General features: G+C 42.7%; 1 protein-coding gene across 2 annotated transcripts in view; it reads left to right on the top strand.

The window, feature by feature from the left end:
- LOC119698861 (gamma-aminobutyric acid receptor subunit rho-2) overlaps window positions 1-21,060 on the top strand; it is a 37,057-nt gene extending 15,997 nt beyond the window's left edge. For both annotated transcript variants that reach the window (XM_038131510.1, XM_038131509.1), the window contains 7 exons: window positions 2,152-2,219; window positions 6,255-6,478; window positions 9,836-9,918; window positions 11,177-11,317; window positions 11,547-11,699; window positions 12,320-12,516; window positions 16,625-21,060. In XM_038131510.1, coding sequence (XP_037987438.1) covers window positions 2,152-2,219; window positions 6,255-6,478; window positions 9,836-9,918; window positions 11,177-11,317; window positions 11,547-11,699; window positions 12,320-12,516; window positions 16,625-16,933 — 1,175 coding nt within the window. In that variant the 3' untranslated portion in view covers window positions 16,934-21,060. The remainder of the gene's footprint in view (window positions 1-2,151; window positions 2,220-6,254; window positions 6,479-9,835; window positions 9,919-11,176; window positions 11,318-11,546; window positions 11,700-12,319; window positions 12,517-16,624) is intronic.
- The last annotated feature ends 206 nt before the right edge of the window (window positions 21,061-21,266 follow it).

Genomic DNA, 21,266 nt, shown 5'->3' with positions numbered 1-21,266 from the left:
ATGAACAAAGAAAAGAACATGGTATTTTATTTTCAAGGGCAGATAGGGAAGGAGAGCAGGACAGATATCAGCTTGGCAGTGTTCTTATGTTTATGGGTTTAGTTTTTAGTTGTTTGTTGTTGTTTTTGGGAGGGGGGCTTAATCTGTGATTAGTGTTCAGAGAAGCATAGACATCACAGTAAATAGACTTTGTGTGGGTGTTGATTTCCTAAATCAAGGCTAAATTAAGGATTCATACACAGAGAGTCTCCTTTGCAGTCTGGAAGTTGTGGGGGACTGCCCAGCATGTGTTGGGCACACAGCCCTGGGCTTGAGCTGTTTCTCTGTTGATTGTACTGCACATCAAAGTGTCTCCTGTCACCACAGATACAGTGCTTTTTGCTACCTTGTTAGGTACCCAACAAACCAAAGCATGTTTTACTGAGCAAGAGAAATGTCACAGAAAAATTCTTTCTCTCAGTTGCAAATGATTGCTGGCAATTTGCTGGCACAGCTGTGTGTCTGAATGTGACATGTAGGTGTTTGTAAACATCTGGGATTCACCTCAAAGTGCTGGGTTAGCCATGTTTGAGCTTCACTGCTGGGGGCAACAGCCACTTAAACTGGACTTGGTGGTTCTGAGGAGCCTGGTCCTGCTCCACAGGGTTTGTTCAAGGTGCCTGCTCCCAGCACTGCTGCTGACAGGCACCATGGGCATAACAAGCCGGAGCTGTGCATGTGGGAAGGGGACAGTGCCACCATCAGTGTGCTCTGCTGTAATCAGGTGAGTCTGGCTTATCAAAGCCCTGGCAAACCTACACTGGGGCTGGTCACAGCTTGTCTCATGGGCCTTTCCCTACTGGGGCTGACCTGGGGCCTCTTTCTCCTCCAGCAGAGGCAAACATAAGGGCTGGGTTCAAAAGCCCTGAAGATGTGTGGGAGTGTGTACATGCTGCTGTAGGTACAGGAGCATGATGGATAGCAGCTTGCAAAAATGTGCTGGTCTCTCAGCAACATTTCTGCCCTCTGCTTAGACTTGTAGTATGCAGAGCTTTGGTGTGGTCTCAAGAAGGATGCTACTCCAGCTAAATGTTTGCATGCAGCAGGCCCTGCTGTTTGTGGCACTGCAAATGTGGGTCTGAGTTTACAAAGGGATTGGGGTGCACTTTATGTGTTATCTGACTGCTAATCAGGTTCAAATTCTAGGAGCTAAAAGTCTTTGCAAATCTTCATGGGGGGCCACTGTGGTCCTTGGAAAATTCAATTCTGCTGGACAACTCTCAGACACATCTGCAGGGCTTCTGCTTCCTTTGGCATGGTCTGTCTCACTGACGGTGCCCAGGCTGGAGGCACACCCTGGACAGGGTCATCAGTGTGAGCCCTGTGAGTCCCACTGCCACACACTGGGAGCACCAGGCAACCCTGGATCCACCTGGACTGTTCCTCAGCAGTTCCTGCTGGGTCATGCTTGGTGTGCTTGTCTGAGGAGGCACTTACCACCAGAATTTGGGAAAAGCTGCATGAGGGCACACTATGGGGATCTTGAACAGGTCCTGGTCATCAATGAGCAGCAGTCTACAGTGAAGTTTTGATACAGGGCTTCTAGTAATAGAGGCGTGTCCATTCATTATTGGATGTTTTCTGATTATTTGCTCTTTGTGAGCTCTCTGATTGCTAATTTTAAAACTGCTGTGGAAAACTAGCAATATCATCAGTGAGTAATATGAATCAAGATGGTGATGGGCTCTTGAGAGATTAATGTGGCCTGCCTTGCTGATAAAAAATTAGAAACCTCCAAGGAAGAGCTCATTGCTTGCCATGTCTTCATCTCAGTCCCCTGTCCTTGGGGCTAAATTTGTTCATAAAGGCCTACAATTTAAGATAGGATGGCTAGTTTTTAAAAAACATAGGCAAATGTTTCATCCAAGTTCTAGACTAACTGGCAAAGTGTCAACATTGCAGCACATGCCAAGGGGAAGATAATTCAATGTTTCAAAAGGGCCCTTACATGGTTATTCACTAACTCATTCCCCAGCCCCTACCTGAAGAACCTTTGACAGAAATGCACAACATAAGCTCAGAAATGTTTGCATGTCACCTTAGAAGTGCTAATTAAATGCAGAAGATATGAAAGAACATTTATTTACATATCTAACTCTCATTCTCTTTCAGGCCCTGCGATTCCTGTTGGGGTGGATGTGCAAGTTGAAAGCTTGGACAGTATTTCTGAGGTTGACATGGTACGTAATCCTCTTCTAAGCCTCAGTTAATTCTAGTCATAAAAAGACCTTCTGACTTGAAACCTATGGGCTTGTAATCATTGGTCAGATGAAAGTAATAGCAGCATCTCCAAAATTCAAAGAGGCTGATAATCAGAACCAAAGACTTGAAAAAACCAAATGATCAAAGTCTTACCTCTCTACCTCCAGAGGAAAAAGATTAAAAGCGTGAAGAGAAAAAGGAACCTTGAATGGGAAAGTAATCAGTGCTGTGAAAGATCTATCACAACTAAAAATATAAGCAGCTGCATATGAAAGTTGAAGCTACATGGTAAAATTCACATAAGCTGTGTTTTCTGCAGGAGTTTTCTTCCTTAGGGAACCACTCAATTCACATGAGTGTCACACATGCTTTGCTGTTTGGTTTGGGGTTGTTTCGTGAGGACTTTTTTATTTTTAATTGTAGGAAATGGAATAAAAACCCTTGAAAGAGAAGTGGAAAGGGGAACATAGAGGAAAAGAGGAAGCTTCTGGGCTCCTTCCTATTTCTGCCTTTTCCTCCCTGTTCTTGTGCACCTTTTGTGGTCTAGACAAAACATAAAAGACAAAGGAAGAGCTTTAGGCTGAGTGGTTTTTAATATGGTGCAAGTACATCTTCATGCCATTTTGGTGCGGTTAGTTTAGATGACCTTTAAAGGTCTTTTCCAACCCAAAATATTCTATATTCTGTGATTAAAACCAGGCAGCTTGCCTGCCTGGATATTGAAAGAGAGGGTTTGGGGGTATGCATGCAGTGAGGTGTGTGGGAGGAGAGCACAGGCAATGACTGCCAGGAGGAGAACTGGGGCCCTAATGTATCAAGATAATGTCAGAGCAAAGAGGCTTAATTAGTGCAAGTAAATAACTCACAGTGCTTTCTGTCAGGATTCAATTAAAATCTTGCCTGTCAGAAGTCTTGGAGGTCAGTTCTCTCCCTTGGCTGTCGATAGTTCCTATTTTCCCAGCTCATGACAAGTACATTCTACAGCAGTTGCTGACATATGTTTGGGGTGGAAGAATGGTTTCCCAGTTCAGTCTGATTTATGTTGGTGTGTTCTTCCCAACAGACTGTCCCAGCATGGGTGTTTGCAGGGAGGAGAGTGGGCAGCAAGCTCTCTGCATGGCCAGGGGACCAGGGGCTGGCTGTGCCTGCAGCAGGGTGCCCTCCTTGTCTCCTCTTTGCAGGCAGGGCAGAGCTGCAGGCAGGGCTTGTTTCAAACTGCTCTGAAGTGACCCTGAAAATCAGGTACCCTGGGCTGGGCAGGCCTCACTTATCACTGCTGGAGCAGGCACCTGGTGCCCCAAAGAAGGACCAGACTGAAGCATCACCAGCCCCAACCCAGCGTGTCTGCAAGACTGTGCATGACAGTGAGAGCAGCCAGGGGCGGTTTAAAGCATGTGGGTTTAAAACCGGTGCCTGTCTGGTTGATGTGGATGGACTGCTGCTGTGGTGTGCAGTGGCAGGACACACTCTTGAGGCTGCCTGGAGCTTGGAGCAAACATGAAATAGGCTGCCAAAATTGAGGTACTTGTGTAGACTCATTGGCTGTGCCTCTGGCAGGTACTAGCATTCTCCAAATTTGCTGTAAAACCTCATTTTCCAAGGGACTTTCCTATTTGTGAGTGCTGAAATAACCCCCTTTTCTTGCTTGTAAATAGTGTGCGTGTGCTGGTCCGAAAGGAACGAGCGGTCAGCACACTGCCTCTTTTGAATCATGCCATGAAAAAGCCTGCTTAAGTTGGATTTTATACTTAGAAGCTGTTGTCAGCTGCTGCTTTTTGTTGGCAGCAGTTGGTGCACTGTGTTGGCCATTGGAGAGAGAGGAGAGTTGGCCATTGCAGAGGCCACTGTGTTGGCTGTTTGGAGAGAGAAAGGGGCTGAAGGTGAAAGATGAGAAGCTCCTGTCTGGTAGGACAGGGAGAGGGGTGGCCTGAAAGCAGTGAGTTCCTCCCTGTGCTGTGCCTTCAGACAGTCTCTTCCCCCTCCTCTCCAGTGGCTGTAAGCAATGCTGAGGGTGCCTGGCTGATGGTCCCTGCTCCCCCATGCTCTGATGATCTTGCTGCCCAGAGGCATTTTGCAGCCACAGCCTCAGGCTGCCTGGCTGTCCTGGTTTTGGCTGGGATAGAGCTAATTTTCTTCTTAGCAGCTGGTACAGTGCTGGTTTTGGATTTAGTATGAGAATGATAGTGATAACACAGTGTTTCGGTTGTGGCTCAGCAGTGCTTACCCTGAGTCAAGGACTTTTCAGTATCCTGTGCTCTGCCAGTGAGGAGGGGCACAAGAAGCCAGGAGGGAGCATGGCCAGGACAGCTGACCTAAGGTGGCCAAAGGGATATTCCAGATATTCCACACTACAGAACATCATGCCCAGTGTATAAACTGGGAGGAGTTGGCTGGGAGGGGCTGATCACTGCTGGAGGACATGCTGGGCATCTGTCAGCAACTGTATTGTGCACCACTTGTTTTTCTGGAGTTTTGCCCCTCTATCTCTTTTCATCTTCCTTTTCATTACTCTTTTTATTACTATTTATTTCAATTGTTAAATTGTTTTTATCTCAACCCAACTTCTTCTTAGTCTACTCCCCATCAGGTTGGCTGGAGGTGGTGGGAGAGAGGAGTGTGCAAGTGTCTGTGTTGTACTGAGCTGCTGGCTGGAGTTAAACCATGAGAATGGTCCTCCTCTCCTGCAGCCCCATGTCCCTCTATCTCATGTCATGGCCAGGCAACTGGTAAGCCTGAACTGCCAGGCTCTTCTTTACTCTGTTTTTGACTTCTACCGTAACTTGCACTGATTCCTAAGAAAGCAGCAATAGTGCCTCTTTCTTGGTTCCCTTTTTCCCAGCTCTAGTCAAACTGATGAGCTTGACGTCCAGCCCCCGAGGCTGACTCTTCTAGCTGGGTTGTAACCTAAGCTCTGCTAGGGACAGTAATTGCTGGAAGTGTTTCTTTGGGACTGTAGATGCAAGGGGCCAGTGTGCAGTAGGGAACAGGAGCTGGCAGCATCCCTGGGATGAGCGGTGAAGGAGCCTTGGACCAGTCTGATAAGGTGGGGACCTGCAGGTGGGTGAGCAGAAGTGTCCCCCTGGCCAGTCTCTGCCGTGGTAAGAGAGGCCTGGCTGTACTGTACTATGTACTGTGCCAAGCAGCAAGGTGAGGACTGGCACCAGAGCCTTCTCTGACAAATTAATGAAAAACCTACTGGCAATGCATGGCCATGGTGAGACAGTCCTTTGAAGCAGAGAGTCAGGGTAACTGATTGTCACTGTCACCAAACTGATTGGTTGTGGTTTGAGAAAGTGGTTGCCACATGGTTAGGGAGCAACCCTGGCCTGTGTTGCTGCCTGCTCAGACTTAGCATCTGCAGCCCACATAATCACCTGCTTAATTGGGAATATAAAGAAAATAAGTGTATTTGATCTCTCAGCATGAGAGTAGATTCAGCTCCAAAAGCAGCAACTGCCAGGTTGGTATCAACAAACAGATGTTTTCCTTTATGTGACTGAAGCTCCTGCCCCATCAACAAGCCTAAAAGGGAACTGTATTTACCCATTTATATATTAGGAAACACAGTTCCCTCACCTGATTGCTGTTCGCAACAATTTAGTCCTTTTGGGGATAAATTGCTTAGTGTTTAGCCTGACCATTAAGCTACTTACAGTTTTTCCTCTTGATCATCCTGTTGCTACCAAAGTCCTGTAAGATAATTTTGCCAGAATTGAAGAACCATTTCTGCAGGACATCGCTTCTCTTGGGCCGTATTTATATCCCGTTAGGGACTGAACATTACTGGGTACTTTAATAAATTCATTAGTTGGCTATGCATTGTTTTGGCTGAAATTATTTCATCAGGAAAATCTACTGACAGAGAGCATTGACCTAGGAAAGAATCAGGAGTTGAGAGTGGAGAGATCTCATCTATCTGGTGGGAGTGAGTTTTCTTTCTGGTGTGTCCTAGTTGTAGAGTGCAGCACTGACAGACCTCTCTTCCTTTATTGGTTCTCTTCCCTTTTTTGAAGGATTTCACTATGACCTTGTACTTAAGGCACTACTGGAAGGATGAGCGTCTCTCGTTTCCCAGCACCAACAACAAGAGCATGACCTTTGATGGCAGGCTGGTGAAGAAGATCTGGGTTCCTGATGTCTTCTTCGTGCATTCCAAGAGGTCCTTCATTCATGATACCACCACGGACAACATCATGCTGCGAGTGTTCCCTGATGGGCACGTCCTCTACAGCATGAGGTAATGGAGCAGCCCTGCTTCTCCTGAGCATCCCCTGGGGCTGCCAGTTTTGCTCTAGGCTTGGCTTTGGTGATCACCAGGATTGCTACTCCAAATCCTACGACTCCCACTGCTGATGCAGAGCCCTGTTTCCAGAATAACAGGGACAAAAATGTGTGTCCCTGTACGAAATGTTTTGCAGGAAACTCTGAGAACCCATGCTGTAGGCAGTAACAGGATAATCTCGTCCTGGGGGAAGCATGCCCCCAACACTTTGCAGTCAGTGGAGGGCTTAGTCAAGCAGGAATGTTCATCCCAGGGTCAGTGTGTGATTAAACTGGAAGCTGCTGATATACCAGATGGTGACCTCTATAATTATCCTATTTTCCTTCTTGTTTGTCTAGAATTTTTTTTCAGTTGTGGTGCTTTCCTGTTGATGTAAATGTTTATGTTTATTGAAGCTGAAATGGCAATATTAAAGACATCCTGGTTTTCTAGTAGATTTGAGGGCTGGAGGAATCCTGAGGGATGCCTGTCATGACCTGGAGGGTTATCCATCCTGCGAGTGTACACGGAGCGTGACTGTGGGTTTGCAGGATTCCGTAATACACAAGGACATGGAGGCTTAATCCTCTAAACTTCTCTACCTTTTTACAGATTATCAAAAATACCACAAAAATCACCACTAGCAAGCAAACTACCACAAAATCACCACTGGCGCCTGTGATTAATAAAGTGACTGTATATTCATATCACTCTATTGCAAATTGCTGTCAGCAATCAATAATTTAGCATCTGTCAGTCATGTGGCAACAGCCAATAACTAACCAGGGTATTTCCTGTTACAGGTTACTTACAATACATGAATTTGCATTTCATCCACAATATACCCTCAGGTACACTTAGGATAGGTTGCTTGTGCAGGTGCACAGCACTGGTATCAAGCGATACCACCATCAAGTGATCCAAATCATCCAACGGATGGAAGGAAGGACAAACTGAAAAAGCCTCCAAAGTGGGCTCAGAGGGGACCAGTGAGACAGCACTGTCTCATGTCAGAGATGCTCTGAGTCATGGGGTGTGGAGTCAGCCAGGAGTCCTTGGTGGGTGTCTAAGAGCTGGTAGAAAGTTCATGCACTAAATTCAACCTTCTAAGGAGCAGAAAAGTATGTGCAGCATGGAAAAGTCTCAGAGGAAGGCTTCATTTTGGATAAAAATTAAGGCCTCCTTATATCCAGAGAGATAAGTGGGTGTAGGATGCCACCACTTTCAACAGGCAATAGATGCTGGTAATTTTTATTTTTCACCTGTAACGGCAAATAGATAATGATGTTTTCTCTTCTCCCAGACCCTTTTTTATTTTCAAGATAATTTCCTACCTTTTCTTTCAATAAAATGCCTGTTAAAGCACTTTTTTTTTGGCAGTTATTGATGGTAATTCAGGATGTCTCCAGTTTCTAGGTACCCTATCTGCATGTCAAAGAGGCCAGCTGTGCTTCTCAAGGATTTGTCTTGTTCCCAGGCTGGCAAACCTTTCTCTGTCCATATTTTTCATCAGACAGTTTTTTTGCTCAGTAGTTTTCCCTTCTAACCAGCCCACCTTTATGGCTGCTCACATCAGCATCCCAGCAGATTTAATTTCCTTCAGAAGAATGAAAAAGCAAAAGCGGACAAAAACACACCGCCAGAGGAGAAAAGCTCAAGAGCCCAAAAAAAAAGGATATTTCCCCAGGACAGAAAACATGCTCTGAGTGTACAGTGACCTTTGAATATTTTGCAGCCAAGGATTTCTGTTCTAGGATCTTTCTGGAACTTATTAGTTTCAGCTATGGTAAAATGATTTTCAAAAACTTGGAAAGGTTTTCTATAAAGTTTGCTTCTGTGGTCTGTTGAGGAGGTGATGTGACTTTTTAATATTACCCACAAGATTTTAATGTTACCCATAGCCGGTTGCACAATTGTTAAATTGATAATTTGATATGTAAACTCAAGGAGAAAGAAAATCTCCATGGCATTTGGGCCTGCTGGCATTTAGAACACTCAGAACAGTATCCAGCTGAAAAAGTATGGGCGTCCAGTGGTGCTGGGAATGCCCTCAGATATCTTGAGAAGTCTGCATGGGATTGGCAATGGACTAGGGAACATTTCATTCCTGTTTTGGGCCTTGGGCCTTCAAAGCCACCTGGACACTGCACTCTAATTGAGGAATATCATACTGATGAGCCGAGTTTCTGTTCTGCTCCTGACTAACAGTTATTGACCACAGCTTGTGCCACAGTTCAGATGATGCTGGAGGAAGAAAATAACCCACTTTAATGAGACTGAGGTATACAATGCTTAAATGCTACACACAGTTAGGGGAGGCCATCGTTGCAGAATACCTTCTGGAGCATATTCCCAAAAACATTCTTTAAATTTTGCTCAAATGGCGAAATTTTGCTGTAGTTTACAGTCAAAATGAACAGCATGTGTGTGCCTTTCAGGGATGGTCAGTGCATAGGTCAGGGTAGGATTTGGATCACAATCCCCGGAACAGAGGAAAAGTCCTTTACCAACATCTGCAATGCATCTAGAAAATGGTCACAACCAACGTAAGTTGGCCTCTGAAACGATGAGTCACAGCTGATTTGCCCCTCCTAAATCAGGAGCTCCACAGCAAATCCGTCTGCAAGGGAAAGTTCACTGACCCACTGGAAAATTTTTTATGTAACACTGTGCACAACTGGACTAGTTTAAAAACGAGCTGTGATTGCTGCAGCTTTTTAGCTAAGACAAAAACTTAACAGAAGCAAATCTCAATTGCTGAAAACCAGCTGCACCCATTTTACAACCTCTGCCCCAGAAAAACACCCCTCAGATTAAAAGGGTTTATTGAGAGCTGTAAGAAACTGCTTTTGCCTTGATAATATATGTACTGAAGGAATTTTGTGGCTTGCAATAGGGACGGTCATATTCCTCAGGCTTGGGTCATTCTGGGGGTGACTATGGAGGGAACTGAGCAGTGAGGAAAATGTGGAAACCTTAATTAAACTGCACATAAGGGAATATTCAAACGTAAATGGTGAAGTTACTTTACATTGTAGTCTTGTAGGCAAATAGTTGGATATAAAACACAGTAGAAATGTCTATACTGACATTAGTATAACAGTGACATCCAAGACAGTGCCTTAGTTCCTTGATATTGAAATTACATTTTTTGAGTTTCTGTGTATAATCCATCTAGCTTGAACATGGAGAATTGGTAAGCATTCTCCTGTGGATTTTTTGCAAACATCATGCAATATTTCTGGCTTAAAAGCTGCAGAATAATTATCTGTGATAACATTCTCTCTTGATTGCTCCTCATAGAAACCAGCTTTTCTCATTTTTGATTTCTAGGGTCACAGTGACAGCAATGTGCAACATGGACTTCAGCCACTTCCCCCTGGACTCTCAGACATGTTCTCTGGAGCTGGAAAGCTGTACGTTGTATCCGTGTTTCTAGCTAGATGCGTTCCGTGGCTGGCTGCACAAAGATTTCCCTGGACACGTTTCAGAATACTGTCTATTTTAGAGTCTGAAAAAATATTTCATCTGAGTTACTAGGAGTCCTGTTGACTCAGCAGCATTGTGTATCTAGTCCTTGTGCTGCAAGACCAGAATTTTCAAGAAAAACATCCTTTGACATAATCCTGGTTCTGCAAACACTATGATCTGGGCTCAGCTTATTTGGTGGAGAAAGCAACGTGAACAGTAGGATTTTTTTGTAGACTTTCTCCAGTGTATGGCAAGACTAATATCTGGTTGTTTTGAGGTCCTCACAGCTATTTAACTGAATGTTCCTCTGCAAAAAAATAGAATCAGAATCAGAGGATAATTTTCACTGACCTTGAGGTCAGCTGCTCCAATATCCTGCTGAGAGCAGAGAGTTCTTCATGATGGGTGGCTTGGCGCTGTGTCTAGCTGGGTTTTGAGCAAGTTAAATCAGCCTCCACAACTTTTCTCTGCAGCATGCTCAAATATTTCACAGCCCTGATCCTGAAAATGTTTCCTTTTATCTGCTTGGGAATAATCCTTTGCTGAGACTTGCAGCCTTTGCCTCTTGTCCTTTTGTTCTCCATTTTGTCAAAGCATCTGGGAAAAGGCTCCTGCCACCTTCTCCACGAGGGTCAGCAGTGCAGCAGCTGGACCCCACCACAGACTGCTCTTCTCCCAGCTGAACCAGCCCTGTTCCCCCAGCCTCTTGTCCATAAGCCATGTGCTCCTGTCCCTGATGATCTTGATAACCCTCTTCTCATTTCCCATTCCTGTTACTTAGTGAACAAATTCTCTATGTTTTTCATTTATAGTTTTAACGTATTTCTTTTGCTTCTCACCTGTCCCTTTTGCTTTTATCATTCTAAGATAGTTTGAAGTGTCCACAATTCCTCCTTCCTCTAAATTAAGGTGTTTTACCCCTGATTATTTCCTGAGCTATTATCTCTTTTTAGTCTGTGATGTTCTGAAGAATACCATTCTAACTGTCATTTCAATGTGAAGTAAAAAGAGGATTTGTTTTCTTGAATCTTGAATCCAGATTTTTGTTGTTGTCACAGTATATTATATGACAAGATCTTTTGAATTCCTTTGTTGTTGGCAACCTTACCTGTGGCATTAGTTCATGACAAAGACTGGATGTATTAACTTTTGTTGAACCGCTAAGCTAATGTCACATCATATTGTATTTCTTCTTTCCCTAAGATGCTTACACTGATGAAGATCTGATGCTATATTGGAAAAATGGGAATGAATCTCTGAAAACTGATGAAAAAATTACTTTGTCTCAGTTTTTGATACAAAAATTCCACACCACATCAAGACTGGCTTTCTACAGTAGCACAGGTATTGACCTTTTCTGATATCATACTATTGTTAAATGTAATACTGTATTAACTGCTTTTGAGGGGGCTCTTGGGGTTATGTCACTGACGTGTAGTCTCCACAGCCTGTTTGAAAACTCAGTTTCTTGTTTTACTAGTCTTAGAAATAAAAGAACCAAAGAGAGATCTTGTCTCTCTGTACCTGCTGTCCAGGTGTTCTCACTGATTCTGGCTTTCCTTCTCTCTCAAAGGTTGGTACAATCGCCTCTATATAAATTTCACATTACGCCGACACATCTTCTTCTTCCTGCTCCAAACCTACTTCCCTGCCACTCTCATGGTCATGCTGTCCTGGGTGTCCTTCTGGATCGACCGACGAGCAGTTCCTGCCAGAGTCTCTTTGGGTGAGAACAACTGCAACAAGCCATGGCTGTGTGAAAAGTTTTGAATGTGAAAGTTTTGTCAGGAAAGGGAACAGTTCATTTTGATGGTTAAAGATATTGTGCAAGCAAATGGTGGTTTTATCTGATGATTAATACAATGTATAACTTGCACTTTGTCTCAAGTCCTTCATCATTTAGCAGTCTTCCTCACTTATATGTAGCTCAGGACAGAAAGTGGTGTGGTCTTAAAAATGAAGCTGTAACACAGAATGGTACAGCTAGGAAACAGGAGTCCTTGTCACCATCGGTCTTAGCAGACCTGATCTTAGGATTAGGTGTGTAAAAATATGTTTTAACAGCATTGTGTTTAAACCCTGGCGTTTAAGGAAGGAGTTAAATGCTGTTTGTTAAATGTAAAATATTGTCTGCTCCATCGCTCCTCAAAACTCAACCCATCATGAGCACAAAAATGTAGGCAGGGAAACAATTCTGCATTAGCAGAAGAGATACTTTGCACCCATTTGTCTCATACTGAACATCTTTCAGGACATCATGTAGGCCATAATTTCTGTTTTTCTAGAGACAAAACCTCTTATGGACTGTATCAGTCAAAAACACTTCTTTCTCTTGGTTCTCTCCAGGGATAACCACCGTGCTGACCATGTCCACAATCATCACTGGGGTGAATGCCTCCATGCCTCGTGTTTCCTACATCAAAGCAGTGGACATTTACCTGTGGGTCAGTTTTGTGTTTGTCTTCCTCTCGGTGCTGGAATACGCGGCTGTGAATTACCTGACAACGGTGCAAGAGCGGAAGGAGAGGAAACTGCGGGAGAGGGTGAGAAACACTTTTGTCATCCACTTATTCCTTTTTTTTTCCCTTACAGATGATCTAGTTTTTATATTGACTGTCTGTTAATGGGAAAACATTGACAACCATGTGTGTAATTGGGGCTGTTTAGAGTGCTCCACCTCAGGCTGAATTGCTAACACAGAAAAACAGGATTGGATCTTATGGATCTTCGTAGAAACATCAGAGAAGAGAGTGGGATCTGAACTGGGAAAGAGCACAACCTAGAAATGTCAGGGAATGGCAAGAGGGGAAAGTATAAAATCTTATACTTCGTTGCAGCCATGATTCTTGTTTAGTAAGCTAAAGGTCTTATTTGGTGCAAATTCATTTCCTCCCTCTATAGAACATTCCTCTGGAAACCGGATTTAACGGATGTAATAGTGGGGGTGTTCCCCACCACCAAGCACAAACAACAGTCAGCCAAGTTTATGCTTGTACTTCTTAATAGGCTATAAAAGGTCTTATCCTGCATCCCTGGAGTGTTTCAAGACCTGATACATCCTGACTATCTTGGCCCTGCTATGAGCAGGTCATAGGACTAGAGATGCCCTGAAGTCCTTTCCAGCCTGCGGTATCTTACAGACCTCTAGGCCCTTCTTTGTGGTCAAACAAAGCACCATTGCCTTTTGAACACTAAGGCTTGGAACAAAATTTTTTGTCACTGTTTTTTTCAGTCACTGTTTTTCATTTTTTTTTATTTTTTGTGCTCAATTTTTTCCATACACCCAGGACATCACCATGTTTTACAGTTTCTTTCTTCCCAGTAGGAACTCACCACATTAGTCTACTGGTAATACTGGTGACCTACTATCTATGACTCCTGGAGAAATTTGTATAAGTTTGTTGGAAATGCCAATGCAGACATCATCTTTCATACAATTTAAGCATGCTATTTCCCTCTATAAACTACTCTTTTGGTTTTGCAAGTCCTTCTCTTTCCCTTTCTTTTCTCCCTGTGACTTTCTTAAAGAACAGCACAAGCCCCATAACAGCCCAGCACCTTTCTCAGTTGGCATACTGTAAAAAAAATGTAATTAGATACATTTAAAAAAACAACTGGATAAATTTACAAGACTTCTGTGATGAAATTTTACCTCTCTTCAATGCCTTCTCAATAGCATTATGATTCTGGAAAGCTGTTTGAACAGCTTCTGAGTATCTTAATTTATCTACGCCCCTCCCAGCCCCCACCTGGGGCCCAGCAGTTCTCTGCAACCCAAGGTGGAGATGCTCTGTGTAAGCACAGTGACTCCAGTGTGTCTGACTTGCTGCAAGTGAGCAGTGGTCTGTGGCATTTTAGCCAGCCCTGCTCAGGTATCCCATGTCCAAAGAATATGGCAGGTCATGGGAAGTAACAAGAAATATCCTTGCTAAGTTTGGCTTGCCTAGAACAAACCTGTATTTTTTTAAAGATGAAAGCTCTTCTCCTTTATTTTTAACTGTACTGGAGGGATGAAATGAACTTAAGAGGGTTTGTTAATTTTCTGCTAAGTTTTCTGGAATGTTTTGCCACATCCAGTGACGGTGTAGTTTGTTATTTATATCATAAATCTTCCCTTTATTGAGTCTTGTACATTGAATTCTATATTCAGCAAACACCTTTTTACTGCACAAGGGAAAATATTGTACCCAGTCTTCAACATGTGACAATATTATTCTTCAGTAGGGGAAACAGGAACAGAGATAATAAGTAGCATTATTTGAGGAAGAAGCTCTTGAAGAAGCAGAAGAGACATTTCTCATAGTAGATGTAGATCTTGTAAGCCAGAGCTGCTCCCCTATGAAAGACCCCAAAAGTTCTAGTATGAACATGTAAGGCTGCCCAGAAGACAGCTCCATGTTATGTCTACATTAAGAAATAAAATGTGCCAGGGACAAAGACATGCAGTATCTAAAACTAAACCTTCTCTCCCTGAAGATCACAGGAGCTGCTGTGAAATGCCTGTGGCAAAAGGTCTGTGGCCCCATGCTTATTCCCAGCCCATACCTGGGAACTTTTCAGTGCTTGCTGGGCTGAGAGAGGCCAGAGACCTTTCTGACGCTTTAATAGTACTGTCAGCTGCATTCCCATGTCCAAGGAGGCTCTTTGGCAGTCTTTGAATTATTATTGTAGACATAGGCTGAAAGTCCTGCAGGGTGAAATTATGTAGTGGACCCCTGCGTGTACGTGCCTATGTGAGGATAAGTGTCATTTTAGGTTCTGTGGAGGTGGGTTTCTAGCTCTTCAGGCTCTCTTGTCCATAGAGGTGGCTGTCATCATACGTGCATGAAGCCATGGGAACTCTAATTTGACCTGGGGGCTGACAGTAAATCTGCAGAATTGCTTTCTCTGCTGAGTCCTGCAGCAATTGGCTTGTTATTGTAACTGCTGTCTCCTCACACACAGCCACCTATCAGTTCATGACAAAGAGCCTGATGTGTAATTCTCCCCTGTGGTTTTTTTGTTGATTGGTATTATTCTGGTTTGGGCTGGCATAGAGTTAGTTTCTTTTCAGTAGCTGGTATGGTGCTGTGTTTTGAATTCAGTGTGAGAATAATGTTGTAACACACTGATGTTGTTGCTAAATTGTGTTTATCCTGAGTCAAGGACGTTTTTGTGTCTCATGCTCTGCCAGTGAGGAGGTAAACTAAAAAAGTTGGGAGGGAACATGACCAGGACAGGTGACCCAAATGAGCCAAAGGGACATTCCACACCATAGAACACATTTCAATTATTAAACTATTCTTATATCAATATACAAGTTTTACATTTGATTCTTCTCCACAATCCCCTGGAGTTCAGGGGCAAAGGTGGGTTGAATGAGCGACTGCATGAAGCTTATTTGTCAGCTGCAGTTAAATCATGGCAATCCTTTTTCGGGAGCTGCACTCTGATTTTGTTCTGTTTTGGTTTGATTTTGTTAGTTTTGGGGTGTGGGATTTTCAAAGTGTGCCTGCTTAGAATAAAATATATCTTAAAATCCAGTGGATGTTCAGTTGTACTCATGGAGCGATCAAAAAAAGTAAAGTAAGAAGGCTTCTAACTTGTCATGTTTTTCTGAACATAACCTGCTGATACCAAATCTTTTGGTTACGCCAAGAACACAGAAAACAATCCTCAAGTTGATTTTAAGGTTTTCAATAAGCAATGTGATCCGTTGTTTGAATAATTTAAAGGAAAAGCCTTGACTGCAGGGTTTTCCAATGGCATCCTGAATATTACATGTTGATTTCATATACATTTTTACATATATATGAATTCAGATATATACATTTGTTTAGCTGAACATATCCTTGAAAACAAGTTGCTGGTAAACCCACATATCAAAGCTGGTGGAGTATTTTGGGGTAAGGAAATTGGTCTGTGGGAAACCAGAGAAAGGAACTCCTAACAGAAAGGACATTTTGGAGTTCATTTTCATTGCATGCAAATACATAATCCATATTGCTGGGACAGGAAAACTGAAGGTTTTGAATGGTTGAAGACTGCATTTCCTATTCAAAATTCTATCTGTATGCATAGGAATTTTTTAGACTTCTGGGATGCATGCTGTTGCTGCTAAAGTCAATACAAGTTTTGTTATTAGCTCCAACAGAGCTGGGATTTGACATTATGCTTTTAGCTGGCTCTCTGCTTGGTTTAAAATCATATTTATGAAAAAAGCATGTGCATCTGTAAACCCAGAACTTGGCCCTTTTCTTCCTGTAACATGTACTGGATAAGCCATTTCCACAGATTAAACAGCATCTTGTCCATGAATATTTATAAACACAAAGAATGAATAATAAGGAATCTCAAGACAGTAAGGCTGAACAGCAGCTACCTAAAAAAACCTTTTGCTTAGACTATATGTCTGCTAAAGCATTTTTTCTAATCTTTGCTGAAGCTGTTTGTCCAAGCAGTGGAGATAAACCCTGTTTCCTCCTTTTGAAAACAAGCAAAAAAAAAAAAACAAAAAACAAACCCACCTTTTTGTTCAAAGAGAAACTTAAAATATCTCAATCAAAATTTTGAACTCAACTGTTTACAAGCTGTCTGTTAAGAGAAAGGCATAATTTCGGTGGCTTACATGTTTTTCCAATATTCAGCTATATTTCTTGTTTATGTCTCTAGTTTTCGTGTTCGTGTGGAATACCTCACTCAAAAACTATGATGCTGGATGGAAACTACAGTGAATCTGATGCCAACAGCCTGGCAGGGTATACAAGAAACCAGATGGTACCAGAAGAGGAAAAACCAGAAAAGATGGTTGTGCATCTAGCCATGAGCAATGAATCTAATTCATCAAGGAAGAGAGGCCTGAAGGGCCACGTGGGCTTGCGCATCATCCAGAACACTCATGCCATTGATAAATATTCAAGGTTAATATTCCCAGGCACCTATATATTTTTTAATTTGATATATTGGTCTGTCTTTAGCTAAGCATGCTGGCATTTCTGAATCAGAAGATGTCTACAAAACACTTTTGTTGGTACTTTTTTTTTGTCTAATCTGGACAACAAAGCTAGAAACCTGATTGTTGTATTGCTTCTTTGAAGTGTAAATGGGAGGACACATCCCCCAGGAGGCAATTCCATGTGCAGGCCTCCTGGAGGAACTTGCTGTACTGGTTGGTTTCCAGCCCACCCTCCTGCTCCTGTGTGCTTTATGACACATGCCATTTCTCATACTTGAAAATATGTGTCCACCATACAGCCAAAAGGTGCTGGATGCTCATTTGGGGCTGGCCACACTGGTGGTGCCTGCTGTGCAATGGACAACCAAAGACAATGCTCATGTGAGCTGTCAGGAATTAAATAAAGGCAGCTTGTGTGGGGAGGTCTGGACAGTGCTTCTCCTGTAAGGAAACTGAGCACTTTCCTTTCCTTTTGAGAAAATTGTTTTGTTTTTTTCTTTGGCATATAAACATAACATTTTTCTATTGTTTTGTGAAGAACACCTCCTTTAAGGGTACAGATTCTGCTTTCTGTCTGGACAGGACCTTCATCAGTACATTAGGACAGCTGGCTGGGCTGGTTACAGAGCACAGGTGGTATGATTGAGTCAGGGGGGTTTTTTTCTAGATTACAAAGTGCAGCCCATGGACAAACTGTGTATCCCAATGTGCCTCTCCCAGTCAACACAATGCCCTTCTGTTCAGGCATTTGGGATCAAAAGGAATACATGTCTGCCAGAACCTCTCTGCAGGCACAGAGGCATGTCAGAGATTCAATGGCCAAGGATAATACTGTGGGTCTAAGGTCGATGTAAGTCCTTTGAAGCGGCTGCACAGCATTGCAACATGCTTATGTGCTTGGCAGTTCTTTTCCTATCCCATGATATCTCCCTTTCCTTTGCTAACAACACTGACAGCAAAACCCAAATGTAGAAACATGATAGCAACAAGACAATGATGCTCAGGTTTGTGCGCTCCTTATTTTAAGAAAACACCATGACTTTTTGGCTGTTGTGGAGATTATGTACATCAAAACACTTGCTTCCCAAGCTGAAGCTGAGCTGTGGGGGCAGAGCTTGAAGTGTGAAGAGCCAGGACTGAGGTTAGAATAAAGAAAAAGCAAACAAAAATACTGATGTAACCATAATTATTTGTCAGCACATGAAATTTTCTGCTTACACAGCAGGAATTCTAACATCCTAAATCTCAGGGGATGTAGAAAGTAGCAGAGAAATATCAACTCTTGGCTGTCAGCAATACCCAGGTTTTCCCTTGTGCCTCAAATATTACTGCTTAAGTCAAGCTGATGATGGCACTGATTTAGTGGAAACAAAATTGATGAGAGAAGCTAAAATTAACAGATATGTTCCCCTTTATTCAGCCATGTTAATAGCTTACATGAATTGAGTACTGTCTGGTCATGAAAGTAAGAAACCACACCTCTAAAATTGCTGGCAAGAAGAGGAAGGACAGTGTCTGAGGGGAAGGATTGCCTAGCCTGCCACTTGTCTCCTGAGCCACCAGGAGAGTGCATTTACCACTCATTGGATACTTCTCACATTGACAGGTGGAGATCACTACAAGAAAGACACAAAAAAATATTAAAGAAATAGACCACTCATTCTTTTGAGAGGTTAAAGCCTGGGCATAACAGTGCATTCTTCATCATTAGCAGTTTTGAGTGTAAAACCAGAGCCAATGTCCCAGCTGGCAGCAGGACAGTTGCAGCAAAGAGACCTTTGCTGGGGAAAGGCAGCACAACTACACCATGAAGCCACCAGAGAGTTCAGGGAGTGAGAAACTTGGTTCCTGTGCCCCCCTGTTTTGCCAGTCTTTCGGCATTACCCACGGCACGTGCCATTTAACCTCGCAGTGCCTCAGCTCCTCCACCAAGAAAGTGAGGAGCACTAGGATTTGCCTACCTCACAAGGTGCCGAGGGGCTCAGCAGGCTTGGATAGCACGTGTGTGGGGCATGCCTATGATTTCTGAGCAAGTCACCCAGTGGGAATCCAATTTTGTATTAGTTACCAGTGAGTTCTTCAAATGCATCTTCTGAACCAGTCCAGCTGGAAGAAAGCAGGTATCTCTCCTGCCTTATGATGCTGTTACAACTCCCCTGCGTTACAATGATATTAAACCAGGGATAAGTCTAGAAAAACAGCCCAAAAGTGAGGGCTGTCAATGAATAATGCCTCTTGGCATACAAAACCCAGGAAGCCCTAGTGCTTTACTTTGCCATTTCTTTTTATTACGCTTCCTGTTCCCTTAGAAGTTATGTGATGGCAAAGATGTCCTTTAGGTCCTGTAATCTTTGTACTAGCATTCCCAGTAGTTTTAATGTCTAATAGGCATCTTTTGGAGAGGATACCTTACTGTTATTTTATTTGCATGTGTACATAACTGATGCAAATTGATGTCTGCTTTTGTCAGCCTATGAAACCATCAAGAGGGTCTTCTTCCACTGAAGCGAAAAAAAATCCCTCCTCTATATTAGGCATTGCTTAAGCTCATTATTAATTGAAACAGCAAATTAAAAGTATAGATGCAAATAAAGCTAAGTCTTCTCCTTCAGTCAGCATTATGAATTGTATTTTTCTGTTTATTCAGAGGAGAGTGGCTAGGCATGAAGTTAGAACAGATATTTGAAGTGTAGTATTGACAGTGTATTTCGCCTTTGATTTCCCCTTTGATTTCCTCTGGATTACAAGGGACTCCATGAGCATTGTCTAACTTCCAGTCGCCAGATCCCAAATCCTGTGTTTTGAGAGAGAGTGCCTGAAGCTGGGCTCTGAACGCTGTTTGACGGATACAACCCAATTCTCTGAAGCACTGAGCAGATGGACAATGAACCCACTGAAGGAGAGGATTTTCAGAAGTGCACAGAGGTTTGGGCAAATTGAGGTCACTGATGAAAACGCCTTCTCTGGACAACTTGGTCCAATTACAAAGAGGGAAAATGTCAGCTCTGCTCATTCTAGGTCTGGCTCCATTGTAATTCAACTTCTAACCAAATCATGTCTTTGAGAAAAAGTAACTATATAGGTATGTGCACATATGTATAATGTGTGTGCAAGCATAATGTATAACAAAGGAAGACACTGGAATGTGTACCTATGTTCAATAGTGTCCATATGTGAAATTGTAACATACTGTATGTAAATTACCATTTATTATGCCCAGAAAACTTACTATGTTGAATGGAAAAAAGGCTCTTATTGTCAGTCAGGGGCCAAGAAATGAGGTATTGGCAAAAATGTGAGTTCTCTTACATTATTTTTCTGAAAAGGGAGGTGTTGAGAAGGATACAAGCAATGCTGATGCTAAACTTGCACAGTGAGTACAATCCACTGTGCTGATTGCTGTAATCAAACCTGGTAATAAAATAACAGATGGAAAGAGTGGAAAAGAGTAAATTTCATGGTGTTAACTTTAAAATGTGATTTTAATTCTGTTTGGAAATCTGTTACCTATAAGCTGATACCCAGGGGCAAAGGATTTGAATAAACACCTCATTTGTAATTGATTTCAAGTGAAAAAAAACATTTCAAAAGGTGGAAGAACTATAGTGGAAGCATGCGAGTACTTTGAAGTATGCAAAGCTGTTTGAGAAATGGAGCTGTTAATCACAGTTATAAGCTATGGAGACCTTTTGTGAAAACTGCAACCCACAACTGAAGAAAGTTTAATAATTACTTTACAGTTAATGGCACATTTTCAAAAGAGCAAGTGGCAGGTATGTATCTCAATCTCCATCTGAATACAAATGAGAACTTGTCATTTAATTCCTGCTTTGTGCCTTTGAAAACATTGTCTCCACACTTCCCAATGGAAGATTGGGAAGTGCTCAGAGGTCCCAGTTGCCAGATCTCAGCTATTATCCCTAATGCAGACTTATGGACCTAAAATAAATGTGCATGGGTGAGGCTGAACCACTAAATGCCTGAACCACTAAATAAAGGTTATTGTCTGTCATATTTCCACAGTGGAGAGATTACAGCAAGGTACAGCCTGAGTGAGATACTGCCCTGCTGAAATGTAGAAGAGCAGGAAAATTTATTTAAAAAACAGCAAGAATTTAGCAGTATTAAAATAAAAATGTAATCCAGTCTCACATTAAGCTGATTAATTACTTTGCACAAATGACATTTGAAATAATGTATCAGGGTCATTACTTTCCTGGTCAGAGGAATTATCATTTCAGATGAGAGAGAAGGGAAATTGCGCACAAGCACGGAAAAGGTGCCGCTCTTGGCATCCAGCTCTTGTGGAAGGACAGGAGCGACCGCCTGGGTGAGCAGGGCCTGCTGTGGAGGCAAGAG

The sequence above is a fragment of the Motacilla alba genome, chromosome 3 (genome assembly GCF_015832195.1).
Source record: "Motacilla alba alba isolate MOTALB_02 chromosome 3, Motacilla_alba_V1.0_pri, whole genome shotgun sequence".
NCBI lineage: Eukaryota > Metazoa > Chordata > Aves > Passeriformes > Motacillidae > Motacilla > Motacilla alba.
This window is presented reverse-complemented; position numbering and strand designations above follow the sequence as displayed.